This window comes from Melitaea cinxia, chromosome 13 (assembly GCF_905220565.1).
Source record: "Melitaea cinxia chromosome 13, ilMelCinx1.1, whole genome shotgun sequence".
NCBI lineage: Eukaryota > Metazoa > Arthropoda > Insecta > Lepidoptera > Nymphalidae > Melitaea > Melitaea cinxia.
The window spans coordinates 12,529,063-12,551,891 of record NC_059406.1 but is presented as its reverse complement, the minus strand read 5'-3'; the positions used below and the strand labels follow the sequence as shown (position 1 = coordinate 12,551,891).

Sequence of the window (22,829 nt, the reverse complement as noted above, 5' to 3'; positions counted from 1 at the left end):
TTTGTTAGTTGTGCCTCCGTTGTGGATCAGGATGGAGCGGTGTTTTCAGTGCAGTGTTACCGTGCCTTTGTTCGCTTCGAATTGCGGTCGTGTAATGTGGTGGATATGAGTTTTTTTAGATTATATAGGAATGGCAATATCGATTAGGATTTTCGTTATTTTTGATTAGAGTTGTTAATGGCTTTTTAGGATATAGGGATTATTAAAATAGCTTAAAATCTTTTTTATTGCATTCTTTGTTCAATTTATACAGATAAAAAAGCAACACGGGTAGACGTTACAAAAAAAAAGGATAAAACAAAGCGGGAAGTCGAGAGCGTCGTCAAAATTCAATAAGTAAAATAAAAACGAGGGTTGTCCCAAAACATTTAAGCTCTAAAATTTAGATTCAGTAAAATTTAATGAAATAATATCTAAGTACTATCTAGTGCGTTATTATAATCGTTATGTGATGTGTGCGCTTGCATATGTGCGGCACGCATACGGCCAGTAATTCTGGTGTAATGCGGTGCATATCTGAAAACGAAAATTGCCCTATACCACACATATTTCCTGGCATCGACTAGCCTACGGCCACGCTAACATGGTACACACACTAAAGACAGAAAATTTAGTCGACACACGGACATGATAGTTAACATTGCGTAAGAAATATCCATGAGATGGGGCAACCCTTGTTTCGTTCAATGCACGGGTAATGACACTTGCAAAGAAAGAACTTACAAGTGTCACTATCCCGTGGGGACTTAAACAATAATAGTTATGCGATTCCAATTAATTTTAAAAGACAACACCTTTGCGTTAATATTATGAATGATGAAAGAATAGTTAAATCAATTTATCCATTTCGGCTTCCATCTCGTAGACCTGGACTGGACATGCAAAAACAGCGAGGGACGATGTTAGAATTATAAACGACGATAATTCAAGTTACTGTGCGGCAATGTAAAAAAAAAAATATGCAAATGAACAACCATGCAAAACTGTGGCAAAAACTTGCAAAACGAAACGGGTTCACCGTAGTGTCAACGATACAAAATACGCCGCAAATGGATAAACTCATTGAAAATAATTATTTAGATGGGACTAAACATTTCAGGCGTATTTGTAACATTGGTACAAACGGGAACCCGGAGCTAAATTCATTGGAAACCTACGATTCACCGGCCTCGGCACGTTCCTCTGCACGTTCCAAGTCAGCCTCAACCATGGCCAGCTTACGAGCCACCTGGAGACATCACACTGTATGAGATAACTTCCTCCTTCCTATTAAACTAGGCTTAAATTAATCACCGACAGTCATCGATGGCTTATCGAGATCTTGAGCAACTGTGTCCCTCATATATGGCAGTAATGCTTATGTAACGACGTGTACGAGCTGTCAGTCCTTTAAAGGAAAAGAAACGTACGGTCATGTTTGCCATTTTGGGCTCGACTTTTAAAACTGCCTTCACAACGCAGGGTCATATGTCAGGGGAATGGGAACAGTATTGGAACCATCTGTTTCACCACATGGTCAGTTTTACGATTAATCACGCAAGACCATGTGTTAAATGATAGAAAATTTTAGGTAGGTATGTCATATACGGATATCTTATCTTAAATGATAACGTCGTAATTCGTAACTAATTTTATCTTGAAACACGTATTTTTTCAGTTTCATTATAGATCACGCTACGTTAAATAAAACGAGGATGATTCGGCAGTTAATTGGGGATCAAGGTTATTAAGTTTTTTTTTTTTTTGCAAAACAAGCTTTTTAATAAGAAAACAAAAACTCAGTAAGGGAAATTAGTATTCAAACCAATTCCGAAAATCAATTTCGATTAAAGAGGAAGATTAGGAAAATTTCACAAAGCAGGATATTCTAAATGAAACCTGGCGGTAATTGAAATTGCAGGTTTATATTTTCCAAAGGGATGAAATTAAATCGATAATTAGTAACAAAACGCTCAACAAATATAAGGATTGGTTTAAAATGCAAAGGGCAAATCAGACGACAACACAACTCTCAAAGACCTCATCGTATTTCTTGTCGGCTTCTTCAGCCAGGAACCTGGCCTCCTTCAACTGATTCTCCAGGGCATCCATACGCTCCTCATCAGCCAACGACCTGTTCTCCAGGACCTTGCGGGCGCTGCACCCCATAATATTGAAATTAAATTAAGAAATTTAAAAAAAACTTAGATGAAATGATTTTCAAGGGTGACCCAGAAGTTAGAAGACATGCAAGATACGAACACGAAAAATTTGCAAGAAACGTTCAAAGCAACATATACGTGTTGAACCGTAAATCTGCAGAGAAAAGTTATAGTCGTTCAAGAACCAGCATTTGTATCATACGTCAAAAATTACACTGATAAAATAAGAATAATCTGATACTTGATGGTGATTCTTGTACTCTTTACTTACTAATAAATTAAAGTACTTAAATTAATTTATATTAATTTGAAATCAAAAAGCGTATTTATGTTACGATTTCATAAAAATAAAGTCTAGACCAAAACGCTTCTGATTTCAAAATAAGTATGTTTTTCCGTGCCGTTATGCACTACAACGTTATTTAGTTTATCCTATAATTTGTTTACGGTAAACACGTCTTATACACTATAATAACCGCAAATCCCCATTAAGTATTGATTCCAGAATTTAGGGTAGTATTAAAAATTTCTAGCGCATAACAACACGGTATTGAGTTTCGTTAATTGTTCACCTCTTCATATTTCTTGTCCGATTCCTCGGCGATTAGTTTGGCCTGTGCGAGTTGCGCTTCCAAGATGGCGACGCGGTCATCCTCCATGTTTGTTCGGTTCTCCAGCGCCTTGCGTATTCTGGTTAGTGCGGGGCCAAACACATGCATGTTATAACATCGATAGTATTTACGAAATTATTTAAGAATATTTTTTTTTCTTGGTATCACGGTCACATATAATTTATTTTTGTACAGTTTTCAACGATACTAAGAAAAATATGTTGTACTTTAGAAAACTTGTGAGATATTTAGATAAGAATATGTTTAAAGTTTTGACTAAAGTATTAGGATTAAACTAATTAGATAAACAAAACAAGGTAAAATTAGAAAACATAAGGGTTATGAATTTACTAAAAAACAAAACACTCATGCACACAAAACTTATAACTTAGAAAATTCTATTTTAAAATTAAACATCAAAATTAAGCGACAAAGGAACTAAAATAGAAATTATAGCCTTATTTACAATTTATCGTACGAATTAATTTGTAATATAACGACAGGTAATATGTGTGGAAGAGATACAAATTAAAAAGGTTATAACTCATACAACTCCAAAAACCGGCTACGCTGTGAAGGGCTAACAGCACTCTTTTCGAAAAAAAAAAAAAAAAAAATACAATTGTAATAAAAAATAAAATTTTAAAAAGTTGAAAAATGGCGCGGACTCACCGTTCCGACTCATCGGCAGCCTGGCTGGCCTCCGCGAGCTTAGCGGTCGCGGTCGCGAGACGCTCCTCAGACCTCTCCAAGTCCTCTTCGAGCAATTGGATGCGACGGTTGAGCGCAGCAACTTCGGATTCGGCCTGGAAAGGCACATACCATCAATATTCTTGCTTTTTTTTTGAATTTTATCAGAGCCCGTATCAACTGTTGTGGATAACTATATTTGACGGATGACGGTATCTAACAGATATAAGTTTATTCTTACTATGGAAAACCAATTTAAGTATAGGATATTTTTATTCGAAATAGTGAATCTAAAAGTTGTAGTTCCTACACTGAGACGACTTAAACTACCTAATGACCATTTTTACTTCCTGCTATTTAAGTCTACTCGTAACTTATTTGCAGGATAAACTTTATCCACCAAACTTTTCAAAATTTAGCTATGGAATCGTATGTGTATTCTCGAGTTAAAATCGAGTTATAGGATTATGAGTTATAAAACAGTAATAACAATTATACATATTGGATTTATTTCTGATGAAATTTATAACAAGCTTCTTGTATTGAGCAATGACTAACACATTATTATAATTAGCATAAAAGCTCTTGGGTGATAGTTTTGTTTTTAAAGGCTTCTCTGTATGACTGTTATATTTTATGACATTTATAATCACAATACATTTTACTCTTCGAAACATAAGAGTATTTAAAAACTGACAATGACGTGACTGATGGACATTAGTGCTGTACTAGATGAGTTACCGTTGCTATACCGATTTTTACCGTAGTGAACTAAAACAGCCACACATTAAAGATTGAGAGCTTTTAACGTATCTACATTTCCCGGGTTTTAAGTATGTGTATAACATTAGTGTCGCATTGTTAAACGTCGACACATTATACGTGCCAAGAATCAACAGCCGTTCGAAATATTCGCTAAGTTTAATTGATATTCAACGGCTACACACATGCTAATGACATCACACGTCCTTGTTGCGAGGAAGCTCAAACGAGTCCCAGTTTCTCATTTTATCCTGTGTCATTATGCGTGCTCTATTTATAGACGCGAGGAGATATTTAAACCCACATCGCTTTACCAATCAGCTCATTCATATAATCAGGTTTCATATAATTTAATTAGCCAATAGACGTATCCGTAAACAATAATCGAGAATATATTTATTGATAATACGAAGCCAACTTGTTGGTCTATGGAAGAATGACTTTTCGAACAGTGAAGTGTAAGTAATCAGATACTCTATTCATAGATGCTAAACTAGTCACCTTGAACTCGCAACGTATTCAATTCGACGCCTTAAGGTTATTTCGTATTTACTAATGACTAACCAATCTTATTAGCGGTCAGTTACCTAATGTATTTTATGTAAAAATTCAGTTGCTAAGGTATCACTAATTTTCCTATGGTAACTGATCCGCTACATTAATAAGGTTTCACGATAAGTTACACATCAGTACACAGGGTAATGGAAGTTTAATGAGAGAGCTCTTCATATTGTTTTAAATTTTAACATTGTACAGGACACCGACGATGACAATTGATCGTCGAACAATAGCCAACCCAACGTATCGGCCTATCCAAAAATGGCCAGGCAGAAGGGAAAGTATTAGTTACCATTTTAAGACCTTGTATTACATTATCGTCAATTTTAATTCATGGTATTTTTGAAAACGATTATGGTTGAGTAATTAGTTACGGTCGGTTTTAATTATACTCATTAAATTTCTAATTGCTGAAATATTAATCGAGGTTTCTTTATCATTTCAATGTACTTGTTCTCGAGGGTACATTTATGGTAGGAGTTAGTCCCAATTTCATAATAAATAAGACTATTGCCATTTAACTTATTAACTTGAGCCTTAAAATTAGTTTCATAAAGTCTATTTCTCATCCAAAATTATTTGAATAGTTTGGAATAGTACACGCCCGCAAAATGATGTAAGCGCGCTTCTTCAAAATTTTATAAATTCTTTTATCGGTTATAAAACCGTGAACAAATTAATATCCATTGAAAATTGACGATACATGAATATCATACGGAATTATGTTATTAAAGTGTTCTAGATTTATATTCACCGCGATCTTAAATGAATAAATTCTTATCGGCTTTTGATATACCGGTTCAAAAAGCTGATAAGAAACATTATGAATCGTAGGAAATGAAAACAAGAAATCTTAAGCCTGATTTGACGAGATGGTTATATTACGGACATATTATAATACGAATACGTGTTTTCATACAATTGCAAGATATATCTTGTAAACCAAACCTATCCTTTAAGTAAATATAATTGTACATTGCAGCCTTATAAATTACGTCATATGGTGATAACGGCAAAGAGTCGGACACGCCTTTCTGGCGCCGGCGCGAACCTTCGGGGACGTCCGAACCTCTCCGAATGAGGAATGCATTGAAGGGTGCACGGTTCCACGACCGAACCGGCTCGCTCTAAATCATGTGGCACAAGTCTGATACGCGACCTCCAACGCACGAAACCTGTTACGTATGGCAGAAACGGGTACGATGTACCGCTAAATTATGTAAAGAATAAACCGTGAACTCTTTCATCCCGATGCTACATTACGAATCAGCAATTATTATTATTATTATTATTTTGTTTCAAATAACTGAAATAACACTGCTGAATAGTATACGGCAGGAATATGAAAAAACACGTATTCGCTATCTCACTCGGACCAATTGTATAAAGATGAAATGAAAAGAGAGGTAAATATGCGTACGTCGCCGGCACACCTAACTATGGCCGGACATTACTCACTATAGGTAGATAGTAATGTAACTTGTACATGGCTACTGATAACTCCCGAGAAAAAACAATTAAAGTTTTAACTTAAGTAATATTACACGTATAAATTAAAACCTCACAGTAAGCACAACACATAAAAATTGCACATTTCTTACTTCTTCTCTCCGCATAATTTCAACTTGTAATCGTTTATGATACTCCTCACATTCGTCCTTATATTTCTCCATTTCCTCTTTTGTTTGACGCATTTTCTTCTTTAGTACGTCCAAAATGGTTCCCTGCTGCATATTTGTCGTCATTTTGTTCACTTTTTTGTTAAATCGAACGCCTAAAAGCTAAAAACTAGAGACACCTTCGCCCAACTCGCGAAAATGCCAACTGACTGCACCGAACGTTGCTGCTCCGTATCGCAGAGATACCTCGGCACGAATGAACACTGCCGGCAAATAAAATGGCCGCCACTAACTTAGACGCCGTAACTTATCGCCACTTCACTTTGAACGTGCCCTTATACGTAATGAATTCTTAAGAGATATTAAATAAAACTGATAACAAAAACTTATTTCAAATAGGTATAATTATTAAACTGTTACACCGTAAAACATTCTCTTACGAATGATTAATTTGATACTTTGACAATTGACAGCAAATATAACAGGAATGTTAAACGTCACACACAATCGACCGTGCGACACGCACTAGCTCCACCTGTCAAATGTTGGGGGAAACAACATCCTGTAGGGGGTCATAACTGACTCCAATAATACAAGAAAACAGAAATAATATGGGATAGGTGAAACGCTTCATAGACTACACACAATTACAATTACGGATGTTGCATTATACTGGATGTATATATCTATTGAATAACTTTTGTGAGAGCAATTTGTGATTATATTTCCATAGTACTGAACACGGTGACACTATTGTCTTTTTTGTTAGTCAGATTCACGTAAATTTTGTCATAAATCTTGTTTTTAAAGTTGACAGTAGAGCTAAAATAAATAAGAATATGTATTATATAATAGGTATCATTAAATTTTATTTTTCATATAACCTCAAAATGACTTGTAAAAAACTATTTAACGCCATCTAGTCGACATACAATGTACCACGTCAAAAACACTGAACGATGCATAACAACATTAAAGATAATATACCAGTAGGTACCAGTAAATGGACAAACCTCACGAGACCGAATTGAAATTTTGTGTGACGTAATTTGGAAAGTAGGTATGCGTCTGCTTTAAATTCAGCAACTTGATACACAAAGAAATTGTACAAAATGTAACTAGGTAATTTAGATAAATTATAGCTAAATAAATTATAGTGCAATAAGTAATTTTTACAATGAAATAAGATTTTACTTATAAAATAAAAAATATTTTAGAAGATCCAACTAGTGTTTAATTTTTATTTGGGTCATCACAAGTCCTAAAATCTCACAACAGTTATCGATAGTAACAATAATAGTGATCTCATTTAACACTTATGGACATACCTGGCCTGAATAAGTCGACGCAAGTCTACAAAGGAAGCACCAATTAACCTTGGGTGCATTTACACTGTACAAAATTAAATTTAAATTGTTACAGTTTTACAATTCCGAACAAACAATTCTTACAATTATATTTACATGGATTTAAATATTGAAATAGATCCGATTATAATTGCACAATAAGCATAATGTAATTCAATAAGAAGCAGATTAGACGTTTCCATTGAATAGGTACTATGACAATTTATAGTTCATTTGAATTGAATGTGTATTTTAATCCGCATACGTCTATTGCTAGTAGTCATACAATATGTATAAAGATTCATACCTTCGTATTGGCAAAATTGCTTAGAAATTTTTATTTAAAAGTAAAAAAAAATTTAAATGACTATTTGTAGTAGTAACATTTCTGTACAAAAATTTATGTGTTTTCTTATTTCTTATGAAATATAATTCTAGTAATTCTATAAGTTCTAGTTACTTCGTTTAATTATATTACTACTTAATTTAATTAAGTCTTTTCAAAGTGATTACCAGTTAACACAAATACATAACAAGCATGCTACAAATTACGTTTAATTGCATGTGTGAAGTATATAACGATTTTATTTTACAATATCATTATTTACGTCTGGTTTTCGTTATAAATACTTATCACATCATATATTTTTATTAATAATTTTTAATGAGTATTTACAATTTATATTTATTTTACACGATAACATTACTTATGTTTTGTATGTGTTTACATACGATTTTAAACTTTAGAATAAAGAACCGGTGTGGAATGGAAATAATAGTTGAATAGACTAGTGCAAAAATTGTTTATAAAGCATAATGTTACGTAATTAAAATATGTACTGTATATATACTGTAAAAAACATGTATTCCTTTATTCCTTAAGTTCTTAAATTTTTATTTTATATAGCCGGAATTTATTGGTTTTTAGACGTAGTCGACATCATTTAAGTCGACAAGTAATAAGAATTATTTAGAAAGTAGGTACTACTACCAAGGCAAAAATTAAGACCGATGTTATTTACTGGGCGCAAGGTGTGATTCATGATCTCGGATAGATAATGCTCTGATCTTATCAATAACCCCAATGAATATACCCATATCTTGATGTTTGATACGAGAAAATCCTTATATATATTACGCTTGATTTGAAGATGCTTACTACTTGTTAAATAAATTTATTTTGAATAATTTATTTTCCATTATTTTGAAATTACTTTTTATGATTAAAACGAAATAAAAAAAAATAATATTTTAAGGGACTAAAGGGTCATTATTATTCCAGAGCGCGACGACATCTAGCGGTAGCGATTGCAATCATCTGCGTAAACAAGTCAAACGAAATGTCAATGGCTCAGCTGATCGCCACGCGCGGATTTAGACTCGCTTGGTAGAGCAGCTTCAAGATTTTTCCGAAGTAACGCGATTAAAAATAGTTCTATGCGCAATTGGCCCACGCCTACCCACTCACACATTCATACAGTAGTTTAATAAATTTAGTACATTACCCTTTTCAAAGCAGTATTCTTAATATTCTGCAGCTCATTCTTAATAATGGAAAATTTCATCATTGTGTCAGAGGAGAATATAGAACTTCCGAACGCGAGTCCTGGATAGTCGGCACATCTTCGCCTTCGTCGATTCTCCCTAGCCGCCAAAACCTCAGTACACTCACTGGGGCACCTAAGTTTCGCTAGTTCCGCTGTCTCGGGATCATCGTCTGATACATCCGAGGCTAAGGCGGTTACCTCAGCACCGTCACCCGCCGATCTCTCCTCCCGGAAGGAGAAATCGTCATCGGAACTGACGTTCGAGTCACCGGCAATTCTAACATCAAATTCAATTTCATCATCGATATTCGAGTCCTCGAGTATGTTTCGATTCGAAAGTGCATCGTCACTATTCGTCCTTGTCAATTCTTGAGATTCACTAACACTATTGACACAAGGCACATCGTCTGTCTGAGTGTCTAAGGTCACAAGTTTGGACGGAGTCGTATTTGTGAGGGGTAAGCGGTCGCCCCTCAAACGCGGGTGGTGTTGATGCCCCCTGCGCCGCACGGGGGTGCGCCCGTGGGCGTGGGGCGCGGACGCGGACATCACTGCACTCCGCGCGCTCCGACCGGCCGCGCAGCGCCCGCCGCCATGTTGACTGACTGTCACTTTCAATCATAAGAACGTGGCGCTGCCGTCGCGCGCCATCTTTTTGTTATACTCAAACAATACTGCTTTACCGACCGACGCTGTTTAAGTGTTTATAAACACTATATCTAGGTATTCCCGGGTAATTTTGTAATAAGTTGAATTTAATAATTATATCGTTATAAACAAACAAATTAAAACATTAAAAAAACTAATAGCTTAAAAAAGTGTAAGTTGTATTTTATTAAGTATAAAAAAATAAGCATAATCACAAATAATTAAAGTTAAGAAATTATAAATTCATACATAATAATCATAGCGTGCGATAAAATCACCCGCTAGTATTAGATTACCTAAACACCGAGCACCGAGTCCATATTGGTGTCGGTAGCTAAAAATAACAGACGAACGGTGCACGGTAGAATTCCGTTTAAAACTTCATGAAGATTTACATGTACCTAGTAAGTTTACATTGAAATTTTGTACAAGAAACATAACTTCCGATAGTTTTGTAATCGTATTTCTAACTTTAGTCTTTTAAATGATGACATTAACACTTGCACAATAGACTTTACCCACGTGGATGAAATACATCAATGTACTTACTTACTTACATTGTTAATGTGATTAAATACATAATTAACAAGTAATTATTTTAGTTTAGTTCTAAGTCATCAATTAAGTATTTGTATTTCCAATGCTTTAGCCTAGTTTACTCAAGATCAGTACCTATGGATTTTTAGAATACGTGTTTCGAAACCTTATTTTGAATCAACGTTACTGGCCTAAAAAGGTCGCCATGCTTTCTAACTCACTTAATATATAGAAAATAGACGAGAATAAAACTCAAATAACAAATAAATAATATACGTAATATTACTACATATCTAATTAAAATATCTGTTCGGAGTGGTAATCGAAACCACGACCATTGCGATGTAAGAAGTTGTGGTTGCTACTGTGACTATTTGTCTCATTATGTAAATATAATTATGTTCATATTTAAACTAATAAACGTATTCACTTAATGTTAGCATGTACAATCTACCGAATAATACGATATTCTTTAGCCTTCGGACGCGTGGATAATAATAACACATTAGAAACCGCTTTCATAAAATTATCGATAATAATTCTAAATTCAAGGTCACAACTAACAAGAAAATTTAACTAATACGGTAAATAATTTTAAAACGGCATATCGACAAAAATAAGTTTAATTCAAATTAAATTGCTTTGACCTCATTTTTTTAACCTTTAATTTGGTACTGTAATTTTAATACGTGAAAACGACATTTCGTTTTTCTAGAGAATTTATTCAAGTATCCTTTTGAGAAGTATGTCATGTGGTGTATAATAATTAAATAAAAATTTAAGGTTAACATAATTATCGTATGAAATATTCGTAACATTTATCAGTACCTACCTATATTGTACACAAATTCAAATTGATAATCATAACAAAATACATACAATACAATAAATGAATAACTAAAACAGAAATAATTTATGTGAATTACATTGCATTATAATAAATTATTTCGCTGAATATTCAATTGATATTAATAACAGTAAAGTATGCATTTACAATTTACCAAATAACTTATACCAATACAAAAACCGTAACATGTAGTCTAATTACGTGACCTTTTTAAACATTTGTGCAAATTAATACTTCATCTCAATACTGTTATTAAATTTGACTTGCCGATTCTTCATCATCTAAAATCATATTCCGTTTTACCACTTAATTAAAAAATAATTCTTATTTCAAATAACTCTCACCAACCTTACGTCACCTAACTAACCCCTAATTTACCATCAGTGGAGTAGGTTTTACTTGAGAAGGTTTGAGAAATTGTCTTTGAACTCGGTGCTGCTAATACAACAGATAGTTTAAACAGTACTCACGTTCTGTAGTGCCTTCTCCTTCTCCTCGAGCTTGGCATTGACTTGCATGAGAGCTTCCTGTGTTTGGTCGAGGTCGTTTTCAATGGTCTGAATCTTCTTCTGGAGCTGTCTGGCCTCTTCTTCTGCCTACAAATTTATTGTCATCTTACGATACTTTTTTTATACAACTAGGTCGCTAACAAGCGAAGCACTTGATGGTAAGCGATTACCGTACTGCAAAACTAGAAGCATCGCAAGCGCTTTGCCGACCCTAACCCCAATCCCTCCCAGAAGCTCTGGTTACCTTACTCACCACAAGATCACAACACTGCTTCAAAACAGTATTATTTAGCTTTGTAAAGTCGAAGTACTTTCCAAGTCAGGCTGTTCCAGATTTTGAGCAGGATAATTTCTGCAGTACCCTATCTCAATTGCCACTGAACCTCTTTTACAAGCGAATCCATACATGGCTAGATTGAGTCATCGCAAACATTTGATTTTATATTAATCGCTTTCGGTGTATTCGGTTTATTTATACTGAAGCAAAATATTTGCAATCCTATTTTATTTAACTTGAATTTTATTGCGCTTCGAATCCATTAATACATCTGTTGATTTATTACTCAAACTTTCTTTAATAGTAAAATTAATATTTATTTACGAAATTGCAAATAAATTTTTGAATAGGACATTACAAATAAATATTTTTAAATTTTTACAGGCCTATCAAAACTTATGTTTATTTAAAAAAAAATCTCTACAATATGATAAAGTACCTACAGAAATTAAAGAATGCGATTATGTATCTATTTTCAAAACAAGGTCAATAACTATATTTTACATGCCATGACATAAAATTTTCTATAAATCTGTAATTGTTAATTGTTAATTATTAAGTATATCTTTTGTATGACATTTTAAGTGAACTACATAGTTCTTCTTATGATAAAAAATAAATAAAAAAATAAACATCTCTTTAAACCTCAATAATAATATCAAAATAAGTATACAAAGTATCAGGACACCATAAATGTATATACCTTCTCAGCGCGAAGGTTAGCGTCCTTGGCCTGCTGCTCGCACATGGCGGCGCGGTCAAGCGCGTTGTCCTTCTCCAGCCTCATCGCCTGCATTTTCTTTTTGATCGCGTCCATGGTGGCGGTTTTTTGTTTCTACTCCCCTTGATGAAAATCTAAGAACAACGTATTAATTTACTGTTTAAAATAATTCAGAAATAACTCTTTTCACTTAGATATCATCATTACAGCCTATACAGTCCACTGCTGGACATAGGCCTCCACAAGTTTACGCCAAAAATAACGTGAACTCGTGTTTTGCCCATAGTCACCACGCTGGGCAGGCGGGTTGGTGACCGCAGTACTGGCTTTGTCGCACCAAAGACGCTGCTTCCCTTAGATATATTAATAATAAATTATTAATACTTACAGTAACTAATACGTATATCGATTACTTATAGTTTGCCTATTCGGTGATATAATTTAATTAAAAAATAATTTAGTAGATACACGGACAGTGATTAATGGATTATTTGTCTAGACATATCTAGCCAAAATTATTAATCATAACATTATATTACAATTACGGATTAATAATTCCTGTACATATTTTAAATGTAAATCAACTTACTAAAAAAATCTCTTTTTTTTAAATTCTTATAAGTAAAATGACAATAATCTTAAAATTTATTGAACTTTTAGATGAAACCACGTGCCGGAACATTGTCGAAGCAAACGTAATACCTAATAAGTCACTTATCCCGGCGGAGGCTATTTATGGTATCGAAGGTGCATTGCTCCTTTAAGACAGGGGTTAAACGATAAATACTTAACTTCATATAAGGCATGAATTTTTGAATATAGTTCATATGTCGTAGTATTTTTAGCCAAAGTTTTTTTTTTAATAAAACGCCTTAAGGTAAACCTTATATAATTATGTATTATAAATACTATTAATTACTTAATTTAACAGCGTACATAGTAAACTAATTACAGATAATTTTCTGTTGTAAAACACACGTAAAATTACAATTTTAAATATTCTGTACGTCCAAAAAGTTTTTGTGAGATAATAATTGTTTCATACGAAAAGAACAACTTGTAAATAACTTACATAAATATGTAGTACCTGGGTGACCGAGCTTAGCTCGGTATTTTTAGTAAATCGTGTTTCTTGAAAATCATTATTTATAAAATATGAATAATATTTTTTTTACCGACAATGATAAAAAATATAAATAAATATAAAAAATCAAAAATAAAAAAATAATAATTAAAAAATAATAATGATAAAATATGAATAATATTTTTCAATTTTACATAAAAAATAACGAGTGCAATTAGAAAAAAAAGAAAAAAAATAACCGATCGAAGAATTGAACAAATGGTCTTTTCGGTCAATCGCGACCGGCCGATTTCCCATTTTCACTGTCTAAAAACTGGGATAAAACAACATTTTCTAAAAATGAACCCTAGCTATTTATCTCACCCGAAATTCCCTGCATACTAAATTTCATGAAAATCGTTGGAGCCGTTTCCGAGATTCAGATTATATAGATATATACATATACATACAAGAATTGTTCGTTTAATAGTATAAGATGAGTTCATTTTACAATATGTCAATCTGGTAGTCTGGCAGGATATAGGTACAAAAATAATTATGGGTTCTATATAAATATCTAGTTGAGCAAGAGAACATAGGTAATATGTAGGTATATTTTAATCTTATAACTCTATATAATACGTGCGATTTTACACTAAATGAGCTGTTCTGCTTTATGATCTTAGATCTAAAGCCAACTGTTCTTTAAATCTAACTTTGTAATATAAAAGTAATTAATCTCATTAGATCCGCAAATATAGAAATTATTTTAATAAAAAAAAAACCTATCGTTTACTTTTATTTCTTCTATTCTTTATAAAAGACACAAACATTTTTAAACTTAAACAGCTTATTTTTATAAAGGTATGGTCAATTATTAAGATTTTAAAGATAAAAATGCCTTTACTTTAGCAGCTTGACTTTCAAGCCACAAAATTATAAAAACATTTAACTTATGACGCTTAAATAGACGCTTTTGACTGCATTCATTAAATTAAATTCGGTGTCATCTTAAGTAAAAACCCTCTTTGTGAATAAATATAGCTTTATTCATTCGATATTTTCAAAAAAATCGTTAAGTTTTTTCGTGTTCTAAAATATGATAAATCCGGTTTTATTGTCTTTTGTACTAATACGGATTTGAATGGTTTTATGCATTATGGTACGGATCGAAACGCAATTTAATTTATACTGAATTTCAAAAGTGACAGTATATAATTGTGTTTGCAGACAAACGAAAAAAAACCGACTTCAATTACATCGACAAGTAATACAACGTAGGTAGACCAAAAAACAGTCAAGTATATTCGAATTATCAAAGAGTACTCCAAAAGTTGTAATCAGATCTCGATGAAATTTAAATTTGACCACATGATAAACATCGACTTTCGATTAAATTAAAAATCATCAAAATCGGTTTACACAATAAAAAGTTATGCGGATTTTTGTGGGTTTCCCTCGATTTCTCTGGGATCCCATCATCAGATCCTGGTTTCCTTATCATGGTACCACACTTAGGATATCTCCTTTCCAACAAAAAAGAATTATCAAAATCGGTTCATAAACGACGATGTTATTCCCGACATACATAAATAAATATATATAAATACAAGAATTGATCGTTTAATAGTATAAGATGAGTTCATTTTAAAATATGTCAATCTGGTGGTGTATACGGTCCAATTAAGTAACCTCCTCCTTAAAGTTAAGTCGGTTAAAATTCTACTATAATATCAATTCATTCAATAATAACCATGTATTAGCCTATGGGAATTATGTAAGGCTATTATTAAATCTAGGTTTCGCAGTGGTTTACTTAACAATCTAAAACCGGATCAGTCGTAAGTGGCTACAACTTGTACCAGTCTATTTCTTATTTGTAGATTCTATAAAGTCCTTTTAGAGATATTAAAATAGCTCGCATTCCACGAATACCGTCCCCAGCGTTCATATTTACTAACACGCGCCCTAAAGTAGTTTTAGTACACAATAACTATAAATAAATTAATGAATAAATAAATAATATCTCATAACATACACACACGATCGGTCGTAGCTGTTTCTACGGTAAGCAACTTAATGCCTGCGTTATAGGTAACCACTAGGTAACAGTCGACTGTTATACCTAATTCTTTTTTTTTTTTGTTGATAAATATACATAGATAATACAAATATTACACCTAGAGTTAAGCCGAAATCGAACCCGCAACCCACGGAACAGAAAGCTGGGCCACTACAAACTACGCCAACGGTCGGGCTATACCTAGTGAACGACCTTTCGATATTTAAAAATATCGCAAAAAGATCCTTTGGTACTGCAAACATATTCGATCAATTTTTATCAACCTTTACTGTTCAACAATAAATAAATAAATTTAAAAAAAAACACCTCTTGTTGGATGTTGTATATGAATGTATAATACTGAAATCTACTTTTTAACCGACTTCCAAAAAAGGAGGAGGTTCTCAATTCGACTGTATTTTTTTTTTTTTTTTTTTTATGTATGTTACATCAGAACTTTTGACCGGGTGGACCGATTTCGACAAATTATGTTTTAATCGAAAGGTGGTGTGTGCCAATTGGTCCCATTTAAATTTATTTGAGATCTAACAACTACTTTTCGAGTTATATCTAATAATGCGTTTTTACTTGACGCTTTTTTCGTTGACCTCCGTTGTATTATACCGCATAACTTTCTACTAGATGTACCGATTTTGATAATTCTTTTTTTGTTAGAAAGAGGATATCCCTAGTTTGGAACCATGATAAGGAAACCAGGATCTGATGATGGGATCCCAGAAAAATCTATGGAAACTCTCGAAAATCCGCAATAACTTTTTACTGGGTGTACCGATTTTAATAATTTTTAATTTAATCGAAAGCTGATGTTTATCATGTGGTCACATATAAATTTTATCAAAATCTGATAACTACTTTTTGAGTAATCTTTGATAACGCGTAGTTACTTGACTATTTTTTCGTCGATCTACGTTGTATTACTCTTCGATGTAATTGAAGTCGGTTTTTTTTTCGTTTGCGAGCAAACACAATTATTTGTAACCGGATTGTATTAAAAATATGACGAAAGAAATCTGGTTACGGATAAGGGCAAATAAAAGTAAAAATATTTGCAGTTACAGAAATTCGGGTTAAAGAAAAGTACTTGGTGTTAATTAAATAAACTACTTGAATAGATAATATAATCTTAACTAAAAGAATAATAATAAAAACTTAACTTGTAGATAACAGAATAGTACCTATGCCTAATATAGTAACGGAGCAGTAAAGATATACGTTAATTATAGAAGGAAGTTTTGAAATTGGTGTAATCATGCAAAATTAAGCAGACCTCAGTTCTGTCTACATAGTTTTCAATAATGTTTAGTCATTACATATACACAAAATGTAGTTTAAAAATTAGGTACTATGTTTATTATATAATTTTTAAGAGAGAGCCATCTTTTATAAAGATTTAAAATCAAAATGCGCAAAGGCAACAGCATAAGAAAAAAAAAGATTACACAAACCTTATCGTCTGCGAGACGAAGTGATTCAATGGAAAAGCATTCCTTTGTGTGAATCATATTTCGCAAAAATTCATCGCGTTGCCCGCCTGACCAGTGCAGACTCAATCTGTAGTAACCTTACCGAGAAATGACCTTATACATAACTTCTAAATACACATGAATATACATACATATACCACCGTAAGTAGTATATTTTGTTTGTATAGAATATATTATTGATTTAATTGATTTTATCGTTAAGGCCAAAAATAATGTAAAACTAAAGGTTTCGCTAATTAAACGTCTAACTTATTTAAAATTTTCGAGTCAATTGATTGTGACGAATGGTTGGCACGACGATGATAGCAACCGACTGTTGCTATCGCAGGTTTGATTTCCGTTCAGGACAATGTTTACTTAGACCATCCGTATGCTGTGGTAAATGTTTGTATTTGTATTGTGTTTCCGAACCCCCGACATCTTGATTTCAGTATACTGACAATGAGTGCCGTTGGAAATCTAAAGAGAATATCAAAAGTTAACAGACTCCTAAAAGCGAGTTATCAAGGCATATATAGATATTTTAAACAGTTAAAATGTATTTCTGGTTAGTTTATTCAGTTAAAATAATAGGTAATATTAATAAGAAATTGTTTTTATAAAATAAATTTATACGTGTTATTTTAAAAGTGTAAGTGAATATTTAAGCAATTAAAACGTTACGGAAAGTATAAGACCCACAGCTACAACTTGTGTGGGGTAGGTCAGTTTTATAATAAGTTATATAATTTTTATCACGTTGTCTATTTTAGTTGCTTAATTTTATGAAAAAAAAAATATAAATATTATATTCAGTTTTTTTTTTATTTAAATCCAACTACATTTATTTATAAATTGTAAAAATTTATGCAACTAATTACATTAATTTAACTCTCATTAATTAATACTCGAGTATAATTAGTAGTGCAAAAAAAAGTAAGAAAATATAAAAGGTTAAGTAAAAATACCTATATACATATAAAAATAATTAACTATATTTTGTTAGTAAATTCCCAATGACACGTACGATCACGTCAGAAATGGTAAGTTAAGATACTGTAGGTCACGACACGATGTTTAAAAGCACGTACCGCCTGAATATCTACGATTCCATTGAAATATATATGTCATATATTTCTTTCTATAGTTTTATATTTTTCCTTAAAAATTTTTTATTAAAAATTTGGAAAATTGATGCAATCATAAGCTGAGTGTAGATAAATTCATTCTTCAGCTTCAAAGGCTACCATAATCCTATTGTAAAAAGCTCTAACATTTGTTCATTAAAAAGATTTTTAGTTTTTGAATGTTTAAAATAATTCCTACCTTAAATTACCACTATCAAACCATTATCAAACAAACACTTACCAGTTAGGTACATAAAACAAATTATAACAATGGTTATAATTATATATGATCAAAATATAATTTCTTACTGAACATATATCTCATATACAACGCATATAATAAAAATTAGTGCTCTCGAAACTACCGATTTTTCGATATTTATTCCGATATGGGCTCTGTCCTACCAAAATGAAACGATTTTTGGATTTTTTGGAAACTATCCCGAATTTTTCGTTATTTTACACTTCAAACCGCAAATTAGGCTCTTTTTATTCTTGAATATAGGAATATATAGTAGGTATATATGTATATATATAACATTAAAGGTACCTAAAAAAAGCTCATCCAAAATATATGTATATTGGGGATATTTTCATTACATAATTTATTATTTGATGGAGTAGAGGCAGCCTAAAAAAAGGTCATCTAATAAAATTTGACTGTCTTTGATGTAAATTAGACGTTAGTTAATATTTTTTTTTTAATAATGGACGAATTTGATTGAATTGAAGGATAAAGTTTTATATAAATTATGTTTGTTTAATTATATGGTATAAAATTTATACAAATATATGCATTCTCAACGTATCTTCTCCGTTTATCTTACTTCCTGATTACAGAGATTGCATATACAATTATAGCTATAATTATGCCATTTCCATTCTTGCAAGTTGTTTAAATAAACGTCATACGATATATTTGACATTGAGAGTTAGCAAATGTTTTTAATATTTTAATACATTTTATCGTTGAATAAATAAAACTGAGACTAATAGGTAGCACGTAATTTTGTTATACTTAGCTTTACAAAATTAAATAAATCTAAATTAATAATGGATTTTTATCATAATTATATTTCTTAGTATTTTTTAAATGTTGAAAACGTTCACTCGAAATTAAAGAAAAAAAAGGTCAACTATAGACGGCGCCGGCACCACGGTCGTTTAGACCAAATATAAAATCATCATATCATAAATTTCGATGTAGCGGATACATCGTTTCATAGCTTAATTGGCTAGAGCACCAACACTGTCAGTCGGAGATGCAGGTTCGATCCCCGCTGGAACGGTCGATTTGTGATATGATATTAAAAAATGAAGGAAAACTATACTAAATTCAGTTTAGTTTAACAGATATTGAAAATCTTGTCATTCGTAATTTTTAATAAAATATTTCGAAAATATATGTAAAAGCCTATCAATATTACTTCATTCTAAACAATGTTCCACTGAGGCAAAAATAACTTCATACTTCTAACATTATCATTGTAATTTCCAAGGAAACCAGTTATCAAGTGAGATGCCAAGTTGGCATCATTAGTGATGTTACCTTAATTGTTCATTGTATTCAAACTAATATTTATTATTAGGTATCTTAGTAATATTGCTGTTCTTCTAATATTATAAAAATGGAAATAAGATTCTAGTTCGTTATTTTTCAAGCAAAATATATTTAATCGAACTTCAATCAAACTTGTTGTAGACAGCTGAAAAGTCAAAATAAGATACAAGCTACCTTTTATCCCGACATTACCGTAAAAGTTAAGTGAGTAAAACCTTAAAGCGCAGCTGCCATATAGTTGTTCTACATCAACATCAATATATGATGTTGATGATATCCTATTTTTACTAATATAATATGAACCCAAGTTACTCACCAAAAGATTTAATATATTATTTGTGTGTCAAAACGAACAAAATCATTTAAAGAATATAAACATGTAGTTTGAGAATAAAAAAGAGTATTAAAAATAAATTCTTCTTCATAATAATGTTACACTTTAATTTCTCCGTGTTGTACGTGTTTGTATTACTTTTTAAAGAGATGATAATAATGACGAAAGGTCAGCCTTGACATACGTTACATACACACATTGAAATATAAGTTACTACTTTTCGACACGACTTTGCAAGTTTTTATGATAAAACAACTTTTTCGGTTTTATCGCGGTTTGTCAAGTTTTTTACACGACGACGTTTTGGATACCATACAGCAACCGTGGTCACGGGAGGATACGAAAAAGCTGTTTTATTATAATGAGTGAAATTCGCGCACATATTAGAAAACAATATTTGCAAGTTTTTATTTTAATTGTTTTTTTTTTTCTGGCTTATTTAAATTGTACTCAAGTTTATTATGATGAAATGAACAAAATAGTGTATTTAGAAAAATCAACAACAAAACAAGGACGTTAGGACGTGTAGGACGTCCTCCGGCCCGTTGGACCGACGATATACGTAAGATTGCCGGTGTCGGCTGGATGAGGATTGCGGAAGACCGGGATGTCTGGCGCGAACTTGGGGAGGCCTTTGTCCAGCAGTGGACTGCGATAGGCTGAAGTGAGTGAGTGAACAACAAAACAAATAGACGATTACGCAGCAACTTAATATAATTATATATATTATGAGAGATAAGAGAATTAAATAATTATTAAAGAACGGATAACTGAAGAAAAAATATTCAAATAAACAGAAAAAGAATTCAACTTTCATTCAAAAGATTTTCGAAATTCCGATTACAAGTTTTCGATTAATAATATTATAAATTTTATGAACTATAGGCCTACTTATAACATGACGTCATAAAATATTTGGCACATCTCCACAGTTAACGATTCTAACACATAATTTGTCGAAAGTTTTATATATAACTCGTAAATAGCGAAGATCTAGTTCACATCTAATATTGGAGAAGGCGGTCCCGGATTTTACGATATACTGACCTCGTCCCGCTATTTTACAGTACAGGTTTCCGACACTAATCTTAACGTATCCCGATTTCCAATAAAATAATTAAATTCTTACTTATAACATATATTATCATAACTCACCATCATACATATACAGAAAATATATTAAATATTACTGGTGAGTGAATTACAAAAGATTTTTTTTATTAATTTACTAGCTGACCCAGCAAACGTTGTTTTGCCATATATATTATTAACCCCCTTAATTCCCCCCACCCCCGTTGTAACTTAGGTGTATGAAAAACAGATGTTGGCCGATTCTCAGACCTACCCGATATGCACACAAAGTTCATAAAAATCGGTCTAGCCGTTTTGGAGGAGTTTGGCAACAAACGCCGCGACCCGAGAATTTTATATACCTATTAGATTTTTAAAAATTAAGTTACAATAAAAAAATAAAATTAAATAATGTTTACTAATAATTGCTTAATGATCTGTAACACTTTATTATTTTAAAATTTAATTTGTCTAAAAATACGAAAAAGAAACTGGATATAAACATAAAATCACCCGCGCATGCGTACACCTCCGCTTCCCGCGCTCGCTCGCCATTGGTCACGGGCTGGCATATTGCCAAAATCGCGGGAAAACTTCCACAGAAGTCTCTACGATTGGCCATTAGAACGTGAAACCGAGCACCGCGATATTTTAAAAATAGAAACAGGGCCGCGGTAACAAATACGTTGCCCACCGATACAGTTCAAATCGATTTATCGAACTATTATTGATTAACAAACACAAAAAATTGACAAAAAAAAGTTATAAGTTCCCGTAACATATAACTCAATCGTAACTTCGAAGTCCTTAAACTTTAATTTGACCGCTGGACTTACCAGGAGAAATGTTAAAGAGAAATGCACCTTGATTCAAAAAAATTAACACATCACTAACACTAGGGCACTATGTAATAGTATTTGACAGAGAGCATGGTACTTACATGTCGAGTCGACGCGTGCTGTGGTGCGACTGGCGCGAGACGCCGCGGATCCCTCGGTGTCGCCTTACCGCCGCGTAAGGAGATGAGCGCACCCCGCTCCGAGAATATGCGAGACTTCGATATTCGATTTTTTTATTTAAATTTTTAATTAAAATCTATACAGACTTAAAAAAAATAGTTTGACTAATCTATACTAATATAATAAAGTTGAAGAATTTGTTTGTTTGCTTAAACGCGCTAATCTCAGGAACTACTGATCCGATTTGAAAAACTCTCTCAGTGTTAGATAGCCCATTTATCATTGAGGAAGGCTATAGCATAATATTTTATTACCTATTTTTCCTTAAACTAATTATCAAATTATAACTTTAATA

The 22,829-nt window shown here is 32.4% G+C and overlaps 1 protein-coding gene and 1 long non-coding RNA gene across 5 annotated transcripts in view; one reads left to right on the top strand and one right to left on the bottom strand.

Annotated features, from left to right (window-relative positions):
- Nucleotides 1-22,561, bottom strand: part of LOC123659307 (tropomyosin-2) — a 31,356-nt gene extending 8,795 nt beyond the window's left edge. The window contains exons 1-6 of one of the 4 annotated variants that reach the window (XM_045594555.1): nucleotides 22,456-22,560; nucleotides 12,796-12,947; nucleotides 11,777-11,902; nucleotides 3,425-3,558; nucleotides 2,020-2,137; nucleotides 1,158-1,228 (exon numbers count right to left, since the gene is read on the bottom strand). In XM_045594555.1, coding sequence (XP_045450511.1) covers nucleotides 1,158-1,228; nucleotides 2,020-2,137; nucleotides 3,425-3,558; nucleotides 11,777-11,902; nucleotides 12,796-12,909 — 563 coding nt within the window. In that variant the 5' untranslated portion in view covers nucleotides 12,910-12,947; nucleotides 22,456-22,560. Of the gene's footprint in view, nucleotides 1-1,157; nucleotides 1,229-2,019; nucleotides 2,138-2,713; nucleotides 2,832-3,424; nucleotides 3,559-9,232; nucleotides 9,864-11,776; nucleotides 11,903-12,795; nucleotides 12,948-22,455 lie in introns of those variants that run through there. The other 3 variants (XM_045594553.1, XM_045594557.1, XM_045594554.1) reach the window with 3 other exon arrangements.
- LOC123659308 lies at nucleotides 10,137-13,657 on the top strand. Its single transcript, XR_006744002.1, has 2 exons — nucleotides 10,137-10,326; nucleotides 13,474-13,657. It is a non-coding gene; the product is annotated as an uncharacterized LOC123659308 (long non-coding RNA).
- Nucleotides 22,562-22,829: the final 268 nt, after the last annotated feature.